Source organism: Mastigoproctus giganteus, chromosome 14, assembly GCF_048544385.1.
Source record: "Mastigoproctus giganteus isolate SK-2022 chromosome 14, ASM4854438v1, whole genome shotgun sequence".
Lineage (NCBI taxonomy): Eukaryota > Metazoa > Arthropoda > Arachnida > Uropygi > Thelyphonidae > Mastigoproctus > Mastigoproctus giganteus.
In genome coordinates this window covers 73,019,735-73,036,323 of record NC_143588.1, presented here as the reverse complement: position 1 = coordinate 73,036,323, position 16,589 = coordinate 73,019,735, and the positions used below count along the sequence as shown (strand labels likewise).

Below are 16,589 nucleotides of genomic sequence, written 5' to 3'. Positions count from 1 at the left end.
ATATTGAACTTCTTTTAAAACTCAGCCATGCTCTCTTCATCTCACTTCTGGTAGCAGCAAGTGATGCAAGACTTGTTTTTTTTTACATTGTTTTTAGTGTCTCTATAACACCTTGAATAACACCTTTGGTGGTGAAAACCTGACAATCAAGTTCTCATCAGTCAAATTCAGTTTTTAAAGAGGAAAGTGTAATGGTGCATTATCGATAATAAGCAAAACTTTACCAGCTTTATCCTTATTTTCTCGAGTCTTCTTCACACTTGGAATAAAATCTTGGCTAAACCAATCCAAAAAAATGTTGGAATTCATCCAAGCATTTTTCTGTCCTTTATATTGTACTAGTAGGCACTTTACACCTTTAAAGCATCTTGGATTTCCCAATCACTAACAATGATAAACATGCTGTCCACTTGTATTTGCACATACCATAATTGTAACACACTGTTTGTTAGTTTTGAAACCAGGAGCAGCCATTTTGCGTTGTGATTCAGGGGATTCACGTGTTGTTGTTGCGTACCCCAGGGTTTCCACCATTAGCCGCTTTTGTACAGCTTGTGAAGAGGCTTTTGCCTTATCTGGTCATGTATAGGCAGTGTTTTGTGTAGTGTTCATGATGGAAGTGATTTACGAGGGAATGACTTCCAATTAAGACCAGTTTTATCTGCATTGTAAACTTCATCCTTGGAAAAACCTTCCTCTGCCATTTTCAGAAAAGACTCTTTAAGAGCTTCTGCTTTCGGGCCATCACCTGATAAAGCTTCTCCTTGAATTTCAAGCTCTCTTATACCGTGGCAAGATTTGAAAATTTTCAGCCATTCTGTACTTGCTTTAAATTCAGATGGGCTTTTAAACTTTTGATTCAGTTGTAACACTTTTTCGTAACACTTTTTCACATAAGAGGTCCAGAAGTCCACTTCTCTTATGTAGAAAGCATAAATAAAGTCTTTTAATTTCTCATCACTAGCTTTTTTTCATAGTTTTCCTTTTTTTTCTTTAGAGCCATCTTCATTGTATAACTTTGAAGTGTTTTTTGAAATATGAAATATTTCAGAATTTTATTTTTTCTGCTCTTTATGTCAGATATGGTTGCTGTACCAACATTAAAAATCTTAGCAAGCGATACACCAGTTTCGCCCTTCCAGTCTATTAATAATTGTTATCTTGTCTTCTATCGATAGCACATTAAGGTTACTTTTGCCTGTAGATGTCATTATTAGCGGCAGCAGTATTAAAATTAAAAAGCAAAACGACACAATATTTCACTCTGAAAAGTCATGAACAAAATCTGGAATGAGTGATTAGAAACAAAACACCTGAAATAACCTCACACTGCAGTGGCTCGTAGAAGATTGAGTGAAAGATACCCCCCCCCCCGGCCATACTCCCGCACTCACAATGGAGAATGATACAACAGACAATGATGCATCAAGGTCGTGGGAGACTGTCCTGGGTCCATGCAGTTGCTAAAGCCAACATTTGATTTTTAATTCCTGTAATGACAAATTAAGACTATTTCTATGCTATACTGCATATATCTTCGAATAAATAATCGGAAACAAATGGCCCCGAGTGCCAAGCGATGTTAGTGACCACAGCGCCTTTTCATAGTGATTATCTGATACGCTTTACTGTATATATGTTTCTCCTGAATTTCGCAGGTCCGTTAACTCTTGAGCATTATAATTGAATAGATCTTTCAAATTATATAACCCAGAAAGGAAAGCACCTTTCTTTAACCCCCTTTTTATTTTTCATTAATACTAACCTTCTCTTCGCTTGGGTCACTAGGTGGCACCGCTCTTGCCTCCATGTGGCGGGGCTGGTAACCTGGGAGAAAAAGATAATCTCCCGGGGCCAAAAAGAGCACGTCATGAGTAAATCAAACTCGGACTTATCTGGGCTGCCAGATGCACCCCGGACATCAAAAAAGAAAGATAGTTCTATTGCAGGAACTTCAAAATGGCAGAAAACTGATTCTGACATCAATCCTTCTCCAGCTTTCCTGATCATGCACTCAACTGGTGAAAATGCAATTGGCAAAATCTCGCCATTTAGAATACAAAAGGAATTAGAAAGCAGAGCTGGAGCTCCTAAGTCTGTAAAAAGACTTAGGTCAGCAGATATTCTGATCGAGACCTCTAATAGTAAACACTCAGAGCGGCTCTTGAATATTAATCTCTTTGCTGGAATACCAGTTACTGTGACACCCCGTAGATCACTGAACACCTCTAAAGGAGTGATCTCTGACTGGGATTTAATAGATGTGTCCGAAGAGGAGATGCTTGAAGAACTTAAAGAAGAAGGCGTTATACAGGTCAAGAGAATTTCCACCAGAAAAGGAGTTCTGACTCCTACACGCAATCTCATTCTGACCTTTAATACACCACATCGCCCAGCATCCATTAAGGCTGGATATCTGGTCTGTAATGTCAGACCTTATATTCCAAACCCACTACGGTGTTTCCGATGTCAGAAGTACGGCCATTCCCAGACAGCTTGCCGGGGAACTCCTGCTTGTGCAAAGTGCGGGTCAGTTGAACACAACTGCGAAGCCTGTACTGCTCCCCAACCGATATGCCCAAACTGCAAAAAAGATCATCCCGCTTACGCTAGAACATGCGATCGCTGGAAAACTGAGAAACTTATTCAGATTTATAAAACCAATCATAATGTGTCCTATCAAGAAGCAAAGTGAAACGTCTCACCACCAACCCTTGCAAATAGATCTACGTATGCTCAAATCACCAAAAAATTCCAATCAACCGCATCGCAAACTGAACTAACAGTACCCCCAAAAGAGTCTTTCTCGAACTATGTAAAAACACTGTACAATGCAACTCACACTCAGGCAGTCAATACGCCAGTTTCTATACCAATCGAAAATCTCCACTCCCCGGACGAAGGACGCAAAGAAAAACAAATCGTAACTTTGGTCACCAACAGGAAATGGATACTAAGGAAATACCCCCAGATGACCTGGTCCTACACATTTTTGTAGAAGAAGACATGGAAACAGAAAGGCCCTACTTTCGAAAGAAAGACAAAAACAAGAGTGAAAAACAGAGAACCTCAGCACCAAGAAAACACTCGGAAAGTCTAACTATAGATAAACAATGAACACAATAATTCAATGGAATTGTCGTGGTTTCCATGCCAATATTAATGACCTGTACGACCTTACCTCTAAATACACACCAATATGTCTCTGCCTCCAAGAGACGTATTTCAAACCTCAAGACACACCAAAACTGTCTTATTACAATATCTTTAGAAAAGATAGAACCGATCAAAATACTGCACATGGTGGTGTAGCTGTTATAACAAACCCATATGTTCCTGTCAAACAGGTCTTACTGAAATCTCCCCTCGAGGCAATAGCAGTCCGTGTAGCTGCTGACATCCATATTACAATCTGCTCCTTATATATTCCACCAAGCTTTTCCATCCAACAAAATGATCTAAACAACCTCATAGCTCAACTCCCCACACCTTTCCTCATTCTGGGAGACTTAAATGGTCATTACACACTATGGGGTAACAACAATATCGACCAAAGAGGAAAACTAATTGAAAAATGTTTAGATGATAACAACCTTCTCCTTCTAAATGACGGGTCACCTACTTATGTTCACCTTCCTTCTGGAACATATACTGCAATAGACTTGTCTATCTGTTCTGCAACTTTGTATCCTACTCTAAAGTGGACGGCAAACAATGACCCACTGCATAGTGATCACTTTCCCATTACAATTGAATTACTAAATAAACCCTCTTATCATCTTACTAGAATTCCTCGGTGGCTAATTGATAAAGCAGACTGGAAGATGTATAAAAAATTAGCTGAACTGGACCCTGAAATTATACAAAAATCCCCAACCAGGGAAGTGGTTGAGTATGTCACAAAAACTATACTACACGCAGCAGGACAAGCTATACCAAAATCCTCCTCAAAATTACCTGAACACCCAAAAATATGGTGGAATGACAAATGCCGTGCAGCAAAAAGAGACCAAAATAAAGCTTGGAATACTTTTAGGCGCTATCCAACCACAGCTAATCTCATTCAGTTTAAACACGTTAGAGCAAGAGCGAGGTATGTTAGACGCAGTAATAAAAAGGCCGCTTGGATTTGCTTCACTTCAACCATCAATCAAGCAACTCCCACACATAAAATTTGGAAAACAATCAGGAAAATGAGTGGTAAATATCAAACGACACCTCTGCCTATCATGGAATGGAGAGGGCAGAACATTTCTGACCCTACCCAAATTGCCAATATACTAGGGGAAACTTTTGCCAAACATCAGCAACAGAAAGTTACATACCAGCCTTCAGAAGATTCAAAGCAAATTCAGAAAAACAAAAGTTAAACTTTTCTTCAAAAGCAGAAGAACAATATAACTTACCATTCACTATCCACGAACTACATAGAGCCTTGTCAACATCTAGGCGTAGCGCTGTAGGACCAGATAATATCCATTATTCGATGATACAGGAACTAAGTGCTGAATCACTGCAGTCACTTCTTGATCTGTTCAATAGGCTCTAGCGGGAAGACACATTCCCTAAACAATGGCACCACGCTACAGTCCTTGCATTCCTTAAACCAGGAAAAGACCCGAAAAACCCTACTAGCTATAGACCCATTGCCTTGACCAGTTGCCTTTGCAAAATTCTGGAAAAGATGGTGAACCGTCGACTGATATGGTACCTGGAAAATTTCAATCTCTTACATTCTGCACAATTCGGCATTCGACAGAACAGATCAACACTAGATATACTAGTAAAACTAGAGAATTCCATTCGGAATGCATTCCTTAGATTGGAACACCATGTAATGATTTGCTTTGACATCAGCAAGGCCTATGATTCCACGTGGAAGTATGGAATACTCCGCGAATTACACCGCCATGGACTTCGGGGCCATCTCCCGATTTTCGTACGGAACTTCCTAGACAAGCGAACTTTCCAGGTTCGATTTAAAACTTTACTGTCGGAACTATTTTTTCAAGAAGAAGGAGTTCCCCAGGGCTCTGTACTTAGTGCTACACTCTTTATAATTGCGATAAACACCATTGCTGAACAACTTCCAAACACTATCGATAAGGCACTGTTTGTAGATGACCTTAGTATTTCTTGCCATGCGGCACCTCCGTAGCCAGGTGGGAAGGAGCAGCAGTGCGTAGCACACGCTTCTTGATTAGACCGGGGTTCGAGCCCGTCACCACCAATTACGGAGGATGGGGAAAGGTCAGGGAATGACCACCGCATATTCCCGGAGCAATATGGCCTTAGTTGCTAATGCTCCTAAAAACCAAATAACAAACAAACAAACATCTTGCCATGCGAAAAACATGAATACGATCGAGAGACAGTTACAAGGGGCAATAAATAAGATCAGTACATGGGCACAAACCAATGGTTTTCAGCTTTGTTCTCAAAAAACGTTGTGCATCCATTTTTGCCGACAACATAAATTGCACCCACACCCGGAACTACAACTGAAGGGACAACCAATAGCAGTTCAACCCAGCATACGATTCTTAGGAATCACCTTAGATCATAAACTTACCTTCCTGGAACATATTAAAAGACTAAGAACATCCTGCCAACAAAAATTAAATATCATCCGGGTTCTCTCAGCAACAAAGTGGGAAGCTGATCGCCTTACCTTATTACGGCTATACAGATCTTTAATAAGATCAAAACTTGACTATGGGGCACCAGTGTATAGCTCAGCAAGGCCTTGTGTCCTTCGCTGGCTTGATCCACGTGGAAGTATGGAAGTATTCCACGTGGAAGTATTCCACGTGCAATACGCATTGCTCCTAGAGCAATGCGTATTGCACATAGTGCAATACGCATTGCTCTAGGAGCATATCGCGCGTCTCCAATACATAGTCTATATGCCGAAGCTCACGAACCCCCTCTCTCTATCAGAAGGCAACAACTTATATTACGCTATGTATATAAAATAAGATCTATGCCTGAACACCCAAATTGGGAATTACTTTTCACCCCTCAACACAGCAGGTTATACCATAACCGCCCTACTGCTAACTGACTGTTAGGTATAAGAATAAGACATCTTCTAGAAGAACTTAATCTGAGTTTTGATAATATCTCAAATACCCCTCCACTATTCCTTGCTCCGTGGAGCATTACTCCACCTTTATGTGATAAATACCTTAATAAATGGGATAAATCTGCACTGCATAAAGAAAATTTCTTGCAATTGTACCTTGCAGTGGTGGAGCAGTTTCCAAACTTTGTTGTAGTTCATACAGATGGGTCAAAGAATGGCACCCACATTGGAATCGCCGCAGTTTTCCCGAACATAACATTGGCCTACCAACTGCCACATGAGTTCAGTATATTTTCTGCCGAATTATTGGCAATTCAGGTTGCACTGAAGCATATCGAGACCTCCAATATTGAAAACAGTATAATTTTCTCTGATTCTCTAAGTGCACTTCAAGCCCTGGAAAACACCATGAACATCACACACCCAGTCGTAAAAGAAATAACAAACTCTTTATATACCTTATCTGAGCTTGGAAGAACCATACATTTCTGTTGGGTCCCAGGACATATGGGAATTTCAGGAAATGAATTAGCGGACAATGCCGCAAAAGCGGCCGACTTACCACCTGATGTACAGTGGAGAGTTCCACATCAAGATTATAGACAAATAATACAGGAAAAATGCATGTACCAGTGGCAATCAACATGGCAAAACCAACTTGAAAATAAGCTTCGAAGTATCAAGCCAAATCTTGAGCAATGGCCTTCAAGCCTCAGTGCAATTCGACAACAGGAGGTAATACTAGTTCGTCTCCGTATAGGTCACACTAATACTCATGGTTACCTTTTAAGAGGGGAGATTCACCCCCAGTGTGATCACTGTAAAACAGTGCTTTCAGTGAAACATATCCTTGTGGAATGCACAAAATTTGCAATAGAATGCCAGAATCACTTCAATCCAGCCACAACTGAAGACCCACTAACGCTTAGTTCACTTTTGGGCAATAAAACAGATGTCTCAAAGATTTTTACCTTTCTCAAAGCAATCGATGTATACTACCTCCTTTAGCTAGTCAACAATCAGTTTCCTGACTCTCGATCCATAGAGAAACAGCATAAATACTAACCTATGTATGGCACATTATGGCCATAGACGCCCATGCACCAAAAAAATCCCCAAACAAACAAACAATCAGAAACAAATGTATTAAGCAGCAGGAATAATATTTCAACATAACAACCAGTGCACTAAAAGTAGATACTGTAATTTTTTGGTGGGCAGTGGTGGTTCGGATAATTGAAGGTTCAAATAATCACATTCTACTGTAGTTTCTTTTTTTTCTTTTTTGGATTTTTTTTTTTTGCACCACCTTGCAAAATATTCTACCAGTGCCCATGGAACCACCCTTGTGACAGGAGATACATTTGAACATCTCTAGTCTACAGATGCTTTCTCTGAATCTAAGGATACCATCATTATTATAGTCAAAGGTATTGCTATCTCTCTTGCAGATTCTCTTGATATAATTGGATAGATTTCATCAGCCCCCCCCCCCCACCAATGCTTTGTTCACTTTTAGCTGTAGCACTTTCTTAACAACTTTACTTTCTGTTATTATAAAAGCATTTCACTCCAAGTTAGTTCTCCCGATTTATTCTAATCTCTGACAACTTCTTATATGAATGTAGATGCAAAATATTTATTATTTATTAGCAATCTACAAAATACCATCAGTAGTAATACTATTCATATCCAGTGAACTAATGTGATTGATCTTTCCTTCTAGTGTTAACAATTATGAAGAATTGCTTCCTGCATTTCTTTACATTCCTAGCCAAGGACTTTTATGATATCCCTTACCCTGCTAAACTCCCTTGAGTAACTTGGTTTCTCATTGTATCCCTTGACAATTTGTAATCTTCCCTTTTTTTTTTTTCTCTGCTACCAAGCTCATCAAGTTTATCTGACATCCATTTTAGTGTAAATCTTGAACAGTATCTTTTAATCAGTATGAAACACTTAGTAGCCTTTAAGGTTACTGCTCTAAACACTTCCCATTTACTTTTTTTGCCAATATCAGTTTGTTCCACTGAAAAGAGTTTAAAAAATGTCTGAGCCCATTATAATGACCCTTGTGAAAACAGTCACTTCTCTTTACACTTGACTGTAGCTATTTTTTTGAATAAAATCTATATTAATATGCAGTATCACTGCCATCCAAAGATTCCCTAACTCGAAGATTTATAATACATCATAAATCACTACTGATAACTAAGTCAAGAACGTTGCTTTTCCTTGTTGCCTCTGTAACATGTTGGGGTAGAAAGCAGTCATCACAAATCAAAAAATACTCTGCTACTCTAAGCTCCACGAGTTCCAGTTGATACCTGGAAAGTTCATTAAGTGGAAAAAGCATAAATTAGGTAGTAGCAAGTATGTCAAAAAAAGAAGAAAACATAAAAGAGTAATAACTTAGGTGCACTGTGGTCATAATATAAGGAACATCTAGATGTTCATCATGTTATGTACTTCATGCTGAGGGCATCTGGTATGGCCCAATAACTGGATCCTGGATAGCAATGTTGAGTGTACTGTCTTAGAAATGAAAAATTAATAAATAATTAGATCCTAAACATACATATGAAACCAAAATATAAGACATTAATTCAATTAAATATTCATTACAGCCCTCTTTCCAAGAGAGAGTAATGGCAGTTATCACAGAAGCTCATAGTATTTCGATTTTACACCTGTGATGCCTAAAGTTTGCTTCTGAACAGCATCATTGGGCCATTGATAACTGGGGAAAAAAAGTTGCCTTTTCCAATGAATCATAGTTCATTTTCTGGAGAAAACCTGCCATATTTAACATTGTGTGAGAATTAAGGTAATGTTAACTTTAGAAAGGAGGTTACAGTATAAATTGAAGAAGATATTATTATTATTATTATTATTAGCAGCCATATGGTGCAAGAAATCTGAGGCTTATGCTGCACCAGCCAAAAAAAAAAAACCCGAGTTACCCTCAGAGTGAGAAAGAGACAGACAGAAGTAGAAAGGAATCACCAAGAAAGAGAAGAATGATGATATCCAGCTTAGGACCCTGGGTGTACCAAGCCCATACTCACCAGATGTGAGCCCCTGGGGTTAAATATACAAATATGTACTCTAGGTATATGGTTAATGCACCACACAATTATTATAAATAAATAAAATAATCTTTATTGCTTACTAAAGAATACAATAAAGCAATGCAGTATTAAAAATTAACAAATTTGATTTTTAATTTCAACAAGAATTTTTAGTTCAAATACATTTTCTTTCAGTTACTCCTTTGGATGTTGTAAAAACTCGTCTACAAGCTCAGGAAAAAACATTTCAGTCTAGAAAATGTTTTTTATATTGCAATGGCTTAATGGACCACCTATGTTACTGTGTTGATGGTAGCAGTGATTGGTATAAAAAGAATCCAGGCCATTTTAATGGAACAATGGTACGTAAATTTAGATTTTATATCAATAGTATCTGTAATTTCTATCAGAAATAATTGTTGATTTCGTTTATTAACACATGGCTGAAAAAAAGTAGCTTGAAACAGTATAGTACACTTAATTGAAATGAGTTAAATATAATAATTATGAACTCTGTTTTCTTTTGGCATTTCTCAAATTATAAGTTATGAATTTTATATCACAAAATCACTTGAGTATAATTAAAGTTTTAAAATTATTGTTGTAGTTTATAATATTTTGCTTTCACTTGCTGATTTTATCAGTGTACAGGGTGATCAGAAAAGATTCTCTAGTTTTGAATTGATTGTATTTCTTTAAGTATTTCGCTGCAGCTTTGTTTCTGATATCATGAAACATGATAGATTTTTTTTTTGTTAGAGAACATTTTCAGTGTGATCCCTATGTATCTGGTAGTGTTTGCAATGTTTTTGGAAATTTTCTGTAGCTGTGACTAATGTCTAAGTGATGTAACCATATTATTATTCTTAGCTGAAATGTGGATTATTAAGAAATCCTCCTGTGAGAGGGCCATTTTAGAGATTTTCTAGAACAATAAGTAATTGCTTCTTCAATACATCAAATGTTTGGGCATTCCACACCAGCATTTTGTGACTTTTTTAATGAGCCTCTTAATTGCCGATCTACTCTGATGTTCTCTCCTGTTAGATGTTATTCAAAACACAAACCATACCCTTTAATAACACTATCAATTTGAAAAATTTATTTCACACTAATTGCATGCTACTTGATAGTGTATGCCACTTTATTCATAATTGCTTAAGGAATTTTCCACCTTGGACAAGTAATAAACCTACATGCTTTACATGATCTGTGACTCCATAATTACAGTAAGTTAAATATTTAAGTAAATACTGCAGTATCTTACACATGATACTTTAGACTACATTAGGCAAACAATATTGCAATCTCCAAACAAATCTCTATTGAAAGTCAGTATTCAAGGGAGATATCACCTGGTTCAGCTCATTTCAGTAAGAAAACACCTAAAGTATTTTATATACTGAATCCATAGTATGCATGAGTTTTGGGATAATATTAAAAATATTATGGTACTCTTGCCGATTTAAAAATTTACTATGCTGCAAAAGTATCGAAATTTTGAATAAAATTTATTTCACTGATGAAGTGTGGTTTCACTTCAGTGGCCACATTAACGGTGACATTATTCTCATAATAAATTGTATTTTCCATTAATAGTTGTTGGGTTTATTTTTAAAATGAACACCCTGTACTTGCTCATTATCTTAGCCTTCTAGCTTCACTGCTTCTTTTCTAATAAATACAGCCTTAAAAAATTTTGATTAGACATTTTACATGAAATTTACAGAAAAATATACACATAACAAAATTTATAGCGAGTCAAATTATGGAATGTTATAGATACAAGGGTTTTTTCTTATTTATCTATCGACATATTATTAGCATTAGCATTAGTAGAGGCATATGATGCAAGAAAGCAAGCTTATTCAGCATCAGCCAAAAAAAAAACAAAAAAAAACACACCACTCCCATTTCACCCCTCCGTTCACTCGAAATACCTGTCCAGTTGAGCCTTAAATTTGTTTAGGCTATCAACTTCAACAACAAGTGATGGAAGTTGGTTCCACCAACCAACCACCTGCTGGCCAAAGGCAAATTTCCGCACATCTATCCGACATCCGTCCTTCCTCAATTTGAATTTATGCCCTCTGAGCTGATTATTCTGAGCAAGATGAAGAATCCCATTGGCATTGAGCATGCTCAAACCATTCAAAGCCTTATACACCTCTATCAGATCACCTTGCCAGTGCCTAGTCTCCAGACTCTGTAATTTGCAAAACTTAAGCCTTTCTTCGTAAGAGCAACCCTTTGTTCCATTCACTAATCTTGTTGCTTCTCTGTACCCGTTCCAGCAGCTCTACATCCTTCTTGAAATGAGGCCTCCAGACCCGTATACAGTACTCAAGATGTGGCCTAACCATTGCCTTATACAAGGGAATAATCACCTCCTTATCCCTGCTAGAAAAATTCCTGTATATCATTGACAAGACACCATGAGCTATTCTTGCAGCTCGTCTGCACTGCTCAGAGAACTTCATATCTGCCTGCACAATTACCCCCAGGTCTTTTTCATTCTCCACCACTGTCAGTGTAGTACCGCAGAGTTGATACGTTGCTCTGGGGTTACTGTTTCCCATATGTAGTACTTTACATTTGTCAATGTTAAACTTCATTTGCCACTTCTCAGCCCATCTGTTCAACCTTTCCAGATCCTGGTGCAGCAGCATAACGTCAGTGGTGTCCTTAACAACCCTGCCAACCTTTGTATCATCTGCAAACTTGGACATTAAACTTGATATCTCATCATCAATATCATTCATAAACACCGAAAACAACAATGGACCCAACACTGAACCCTGAGGAACTCCACTAATAACATTAGTCCACGTTGAGCAGTGTCCATTGATTACCACTCTCTGTCTTCTGCCACTAAACCATCCCGTGCTGCGCCTCCGTAGCCAGGTGGGAAGGAGCAGCAGTGCGTAGCACACGCTTCTTGATTAGACCGGGGTTCGAGCCCGTCACCACCAAATACGGAGGATGCGGAAAGGTCAGGGAATGACCACCGCATATCCCGGAGCAATATGGCCTTAGTTGCTAATGCTCCTAAAATCCAAAAATAACAATAAACCATCCCCTTATCCATAGCAGCAATTTGCCTCCAATGCCACACTGCTCCAATTTGTGCAGCAGTCTTCCATGTGCAACAGTATCAAAAGCCTTTCTAAGATCCAAATATATAATATCAAAGTTATTCCATGCATCCAGTTCTTTTGTGACTACATCATAGTATCCAATCAAATTGGTCAGGCAAGACCTGCCCTTAACAAAACCATGCTGCGTCTGAGCTATAACTGAATTCTTGTCTAGATGATCCTGCAGTGCTTCTTTAACCAGTGCCTCCATTAATTTACCTGGAACAGAAGTTAAACTAACAGGTCTATAATTACTCATGTCAGCCTTTGATCCTCCTTTGTGAATTGGGGTTACATTTGCACATCTCCAGTCTATGGGTACCTCCCCTGAGTCCAAAGAAGCTCTCATAATTATGGCTAGGGGTTCAACAATCTCTCCTCCACTTTCCTCTCAGTTATTACAAAATCATCCAGCTCACTACCAATGTTTACTTTACCTACATCATTCTCCTTCCTGAATAACTCCTCATGCGTGAATGTAGATGCAAAATACTCGTTTAGATTGTTAGCCACCTGAGCAGGATCCTCAACTGTTGAACCATCAATATCCAGTGGACCAATCTGATTCATCCCTTTCCTTCTTGAGTTTAAATAGGTAAAGAACTCTTTTCTGTTTTTCTTTGCATCCTTTGCCAAGGATTTTTCGTAGTCTCCCTTTGCCTGCCTAATCTCCGTTGTGACTTGGTTACAGACCAACTTATATCTATCATAGGCTTCCATGTCACCCATTAATTTGTATGTATCCCATGCATTTTTCTTCTCCGCCACATGTCTCATTAGTTCATCTGACAACCATTTAGGCCTAAACCTTGAACAATATTTCTTAGTTGGTATGTAAAGCCTGGTAGCCTCCAAGATTAGTTCCTTGAATGCTTCCCATTTTGAGTTTGCTGTTGGTAACATCATCAGTTGGTCCCACTGTATAGAATTTAAATACTGTCTCAGACCATCATAGTCGCCTTTACGAAAACAAAAACCCTTCCCCTTACCTCTGATGGTAGTTACCTCCTTGAGTAAATCCCACTTCAACACACTGTGATCACTGCCACCTAGTGGTTCATTTATCTGCAGATTCTTAATGCATGAAGAATCACTACTGATAATCAGATCAAGAGTATTGCTCCCTCTTGTTGCCTCACGAACATGCTGATGTAGAAAACAATCATCCTATAAATCCACAAAAGCCTTGCTAGTGTGCGAGTGACCAACCCACAAATTCCAGTCAATATCTGGGAAATTAAAATCCCCCATTATAAGACTCTCTGATTTACTGGCCCACTCTATTTCCCTGTACAATATCTTATTATACTCATCAGCATCATTAGGCCTATAGCACACTCCTACTCACAATTTTGATTTCCCTATGCTTATGTCACACCAAACTGACTCGACACTGCCCTGTCCATCGATGTCGACTAGCTTCACTTCCTTGGACTTTATGTGTTTCTTAACTAATAGCATAACCCCTCCTCCCCTCCTGTCCTGTCTATCCTTTCTATACACATTGTATTCCCCAAATTCCAGTTCTGCATTCCTTATATCTGTGTGACACCACGTCTCTGATATCCCAACAATATCTGCCTTTGATGTTTTGAGCAATACCTCAAATTCATCAAATTTATTTACCAAACTCCTAGCATTGGTGTACACACAGGTATACATGCACATGTTTCTATTCTTGGCTACCCTAACACAACCCATGTGTTTACTTGTACCGCAATGACTCCCAGCAGTCTCTGAAATATCCTGCATCTTGTTTTTCAGGCTTCTGCTCATTTCAATAGAAGCAGTGCAAGGATCACTTCCACCTCTGCCAGTGGCTACTGTTAATCTATTAGTCCTTGTATCCCCCTAATGAATTATATCCTAATAATATCCTAATGAATTGTTGAGTGAATTATTATGTTTGTTTGTTTGTTTGTTTTGATTTTTAGGAGCATTAGCAACTGAGGCCATATTGCTCCAGGGATATGCGGTGGTCATTCCCTGACCTTTCCGCATCCTCTGTATTTGGTGGTCACGGGCTCGAACCTCGGTCTAATCAAGAAGCGTGTGCTACGCACTGCTGCTCCTGCCCACCTGGCTGCAGAGGCACCTGAATTATTATGGCAAGACCTGCCAGTTAATTACAAAAAAGTTTAGATTAGAGCACACATGTATGACATTTTGTAATTAGTGTTTCTTTTCAATATTAAATTGAAAAGAAATATGGAATATTACATAATCATTTTAAGATAATTTGTGAGAAAAGGTATGTTTTGACACGGTTGTAATCCCACTCCTTAATTTCTAATGGATGAAAAACAACGATTAAACTGTAATTATCTTTTTAAGGTTAGGAATAAGATAAATATAAAATTCTTGCTGATGCTAACAAAAAACTCAATTTGATGCTTGAAAATCCAAGATCATGTCTCTTTCTAGAGACACCATCTTGGATGACTTTTTTTTTTCAAGCCTTGTTTCCTGTTTTGTCAGCATTGGTAAAAATTTACATGCAACACTGATTGGGTTCATCAGATGCATGTGAGGCCCAGAGAATTAAGATCTCATTTAAGATATGCTTTTTAAATAAGCTCTTTTGAAGGTTTTATCCCAATTAAGAGGTTCAAATTGTTTGCTCACAACAAAATTATCTTGAAAAGTTTCACTGTATCTAATTATATAGAATTGTTGATCTTTTAAGTTCCTTATTCTCAGTTAATTACAAAAAGTTAATAATGAGGTAATAGAGCATAAATAATGTCATCATAATTTAAATATTTATTGATTATTGCCATATGTTGCTAGTTTTCTATCACGAAAGACAACTTCTCAATAATAGAGGTATAGATTGTGTCATCTTACTTCTATGAATGTAAGCAAGGAAATAGTAAATTTTAGCTGTACTATCAGTTGTGTGGGGGAGTAGAAAAAAAAAAAAAAAAAATTAAATTTCTGTGTGGTCCCAGGACATTAAATGGCTACATTTTTCATGGGTAAGTGTAGGCTATGATTATGTGTAGAATTACATGGATATGATTAGTACATGACTTAAGCTTTTTCTTCTTCTGTAGCTGTCTGCAATCACAGCAGAAATACTTCATCAGGTGACTTGTGTTAATTTGTATTCTAAACTGTTAGTATTCTGAATAGACTATTTTTTCAGTCTCAGAAGAATGAAGTGTGCTGTATTGGAGGTTATTGAAAAATTGTTACAAAGTTAGCCCCACTATTTTGACTAGGGTGATTAAGCATCCTGATTTTCTGGAATTGCCCCAATTTCAAGTGTAATGTCCCAAATAACATTTTGGGGACACTGTTTTGTCCCGATTTTCATGTAAAGATCTTTTCTGAACTAAATATACAATGTTAAAATTAATATATAATTCTGTTAATTTAGAATGGCAGTTAACATTGTTGTAATAAACAGTAACACTCATTTGTTTTACATCTAACATTGTCAAAGTGCAAGCATATTGTAATGAAGCATCAATACAAACTGTACATTCAGCTTGCTCATGCATTACTTATTGATATCCTGTGGTACTGTTTTTATGTCTTAAACAATTGAGTAAGCAGAAGAAACTTGTTATAATTATTGATGAAAAAGAGCATGAGATATCTTATTTTCTCCTCAATCAGTAACATACCTATGCATAAATGTGTTTATAAGGAACAGTATTCAAAGCCTTGGACATTTAACAAAAAAAGTTATACTCTGGTAGGTCCACTAGGTCAGAGGAGTTTACAAATCTGCAATTTATTTTGTGTTCTTATGTGTGTAAGTGTGTGTACCTCAGCTGTACATAAAATATGTTGCGTTCTTGCCAAAATAAGCCTGATAGTTTTTGCTACATTTGTGAAGTGGTATTAAAATAGCAGTGGAAGCTACTGTCACATCTTGCGAGAAAAGCTTATGAACTTTATTTTGGATGTAAGATCAGTTATCAAAATAAAAGTATGGGCTCCAAAAATTTCCAATAACAGGCTGGCTTAGAAGTAGTTATAAATTGATGCCTTTTACTATTCCGGTGATATGGAGGGAACCTCGAGACCACATAAACGATTGTTACTTTTGCATGACCAATATATCTGATTTTTCTGGGAAATCCAAGCTATCCCAAGATACCTTGGGATAGCTTGGACGTAGAGTATCCTAACATACCTTCTGCTTTAAGGCCGGTTCCTCATGATGATACAATACCAGTGCCAAGACTACCAGAAACTTATGGACTTGACTCTGATTCAGGATTGGAAAAGGAAGAAAAGAGAAAAGGAGAAGATTCCACTGTTTTAGCTGTGGAATCTTCTTGA

General features: G+C 37.8%; 1 protein-coding gene across 1 annotated transcript in view; it reads left to right on the top strand.

Moving 5' to 3' along the window:
* Window positions 1-16,589, top strand: part of LOC150075239 (mitochondrial glutathione transporter SLC25A40-like) — a 92,524-nt gene that overhangs the window by 11,587 nt on the left and 64,348 nt on the right. The window contains exon 2 of the mRNA XM_090388410.1: window positions 9,352-9,518. Coding sequence (XP_090244536.1) covers window positions 9,352-9,518 — 167 coding nt within the window. The remainder of the gene's footprint in view (window positions 1-9,351; window positions 9,519-16,589) is intronic.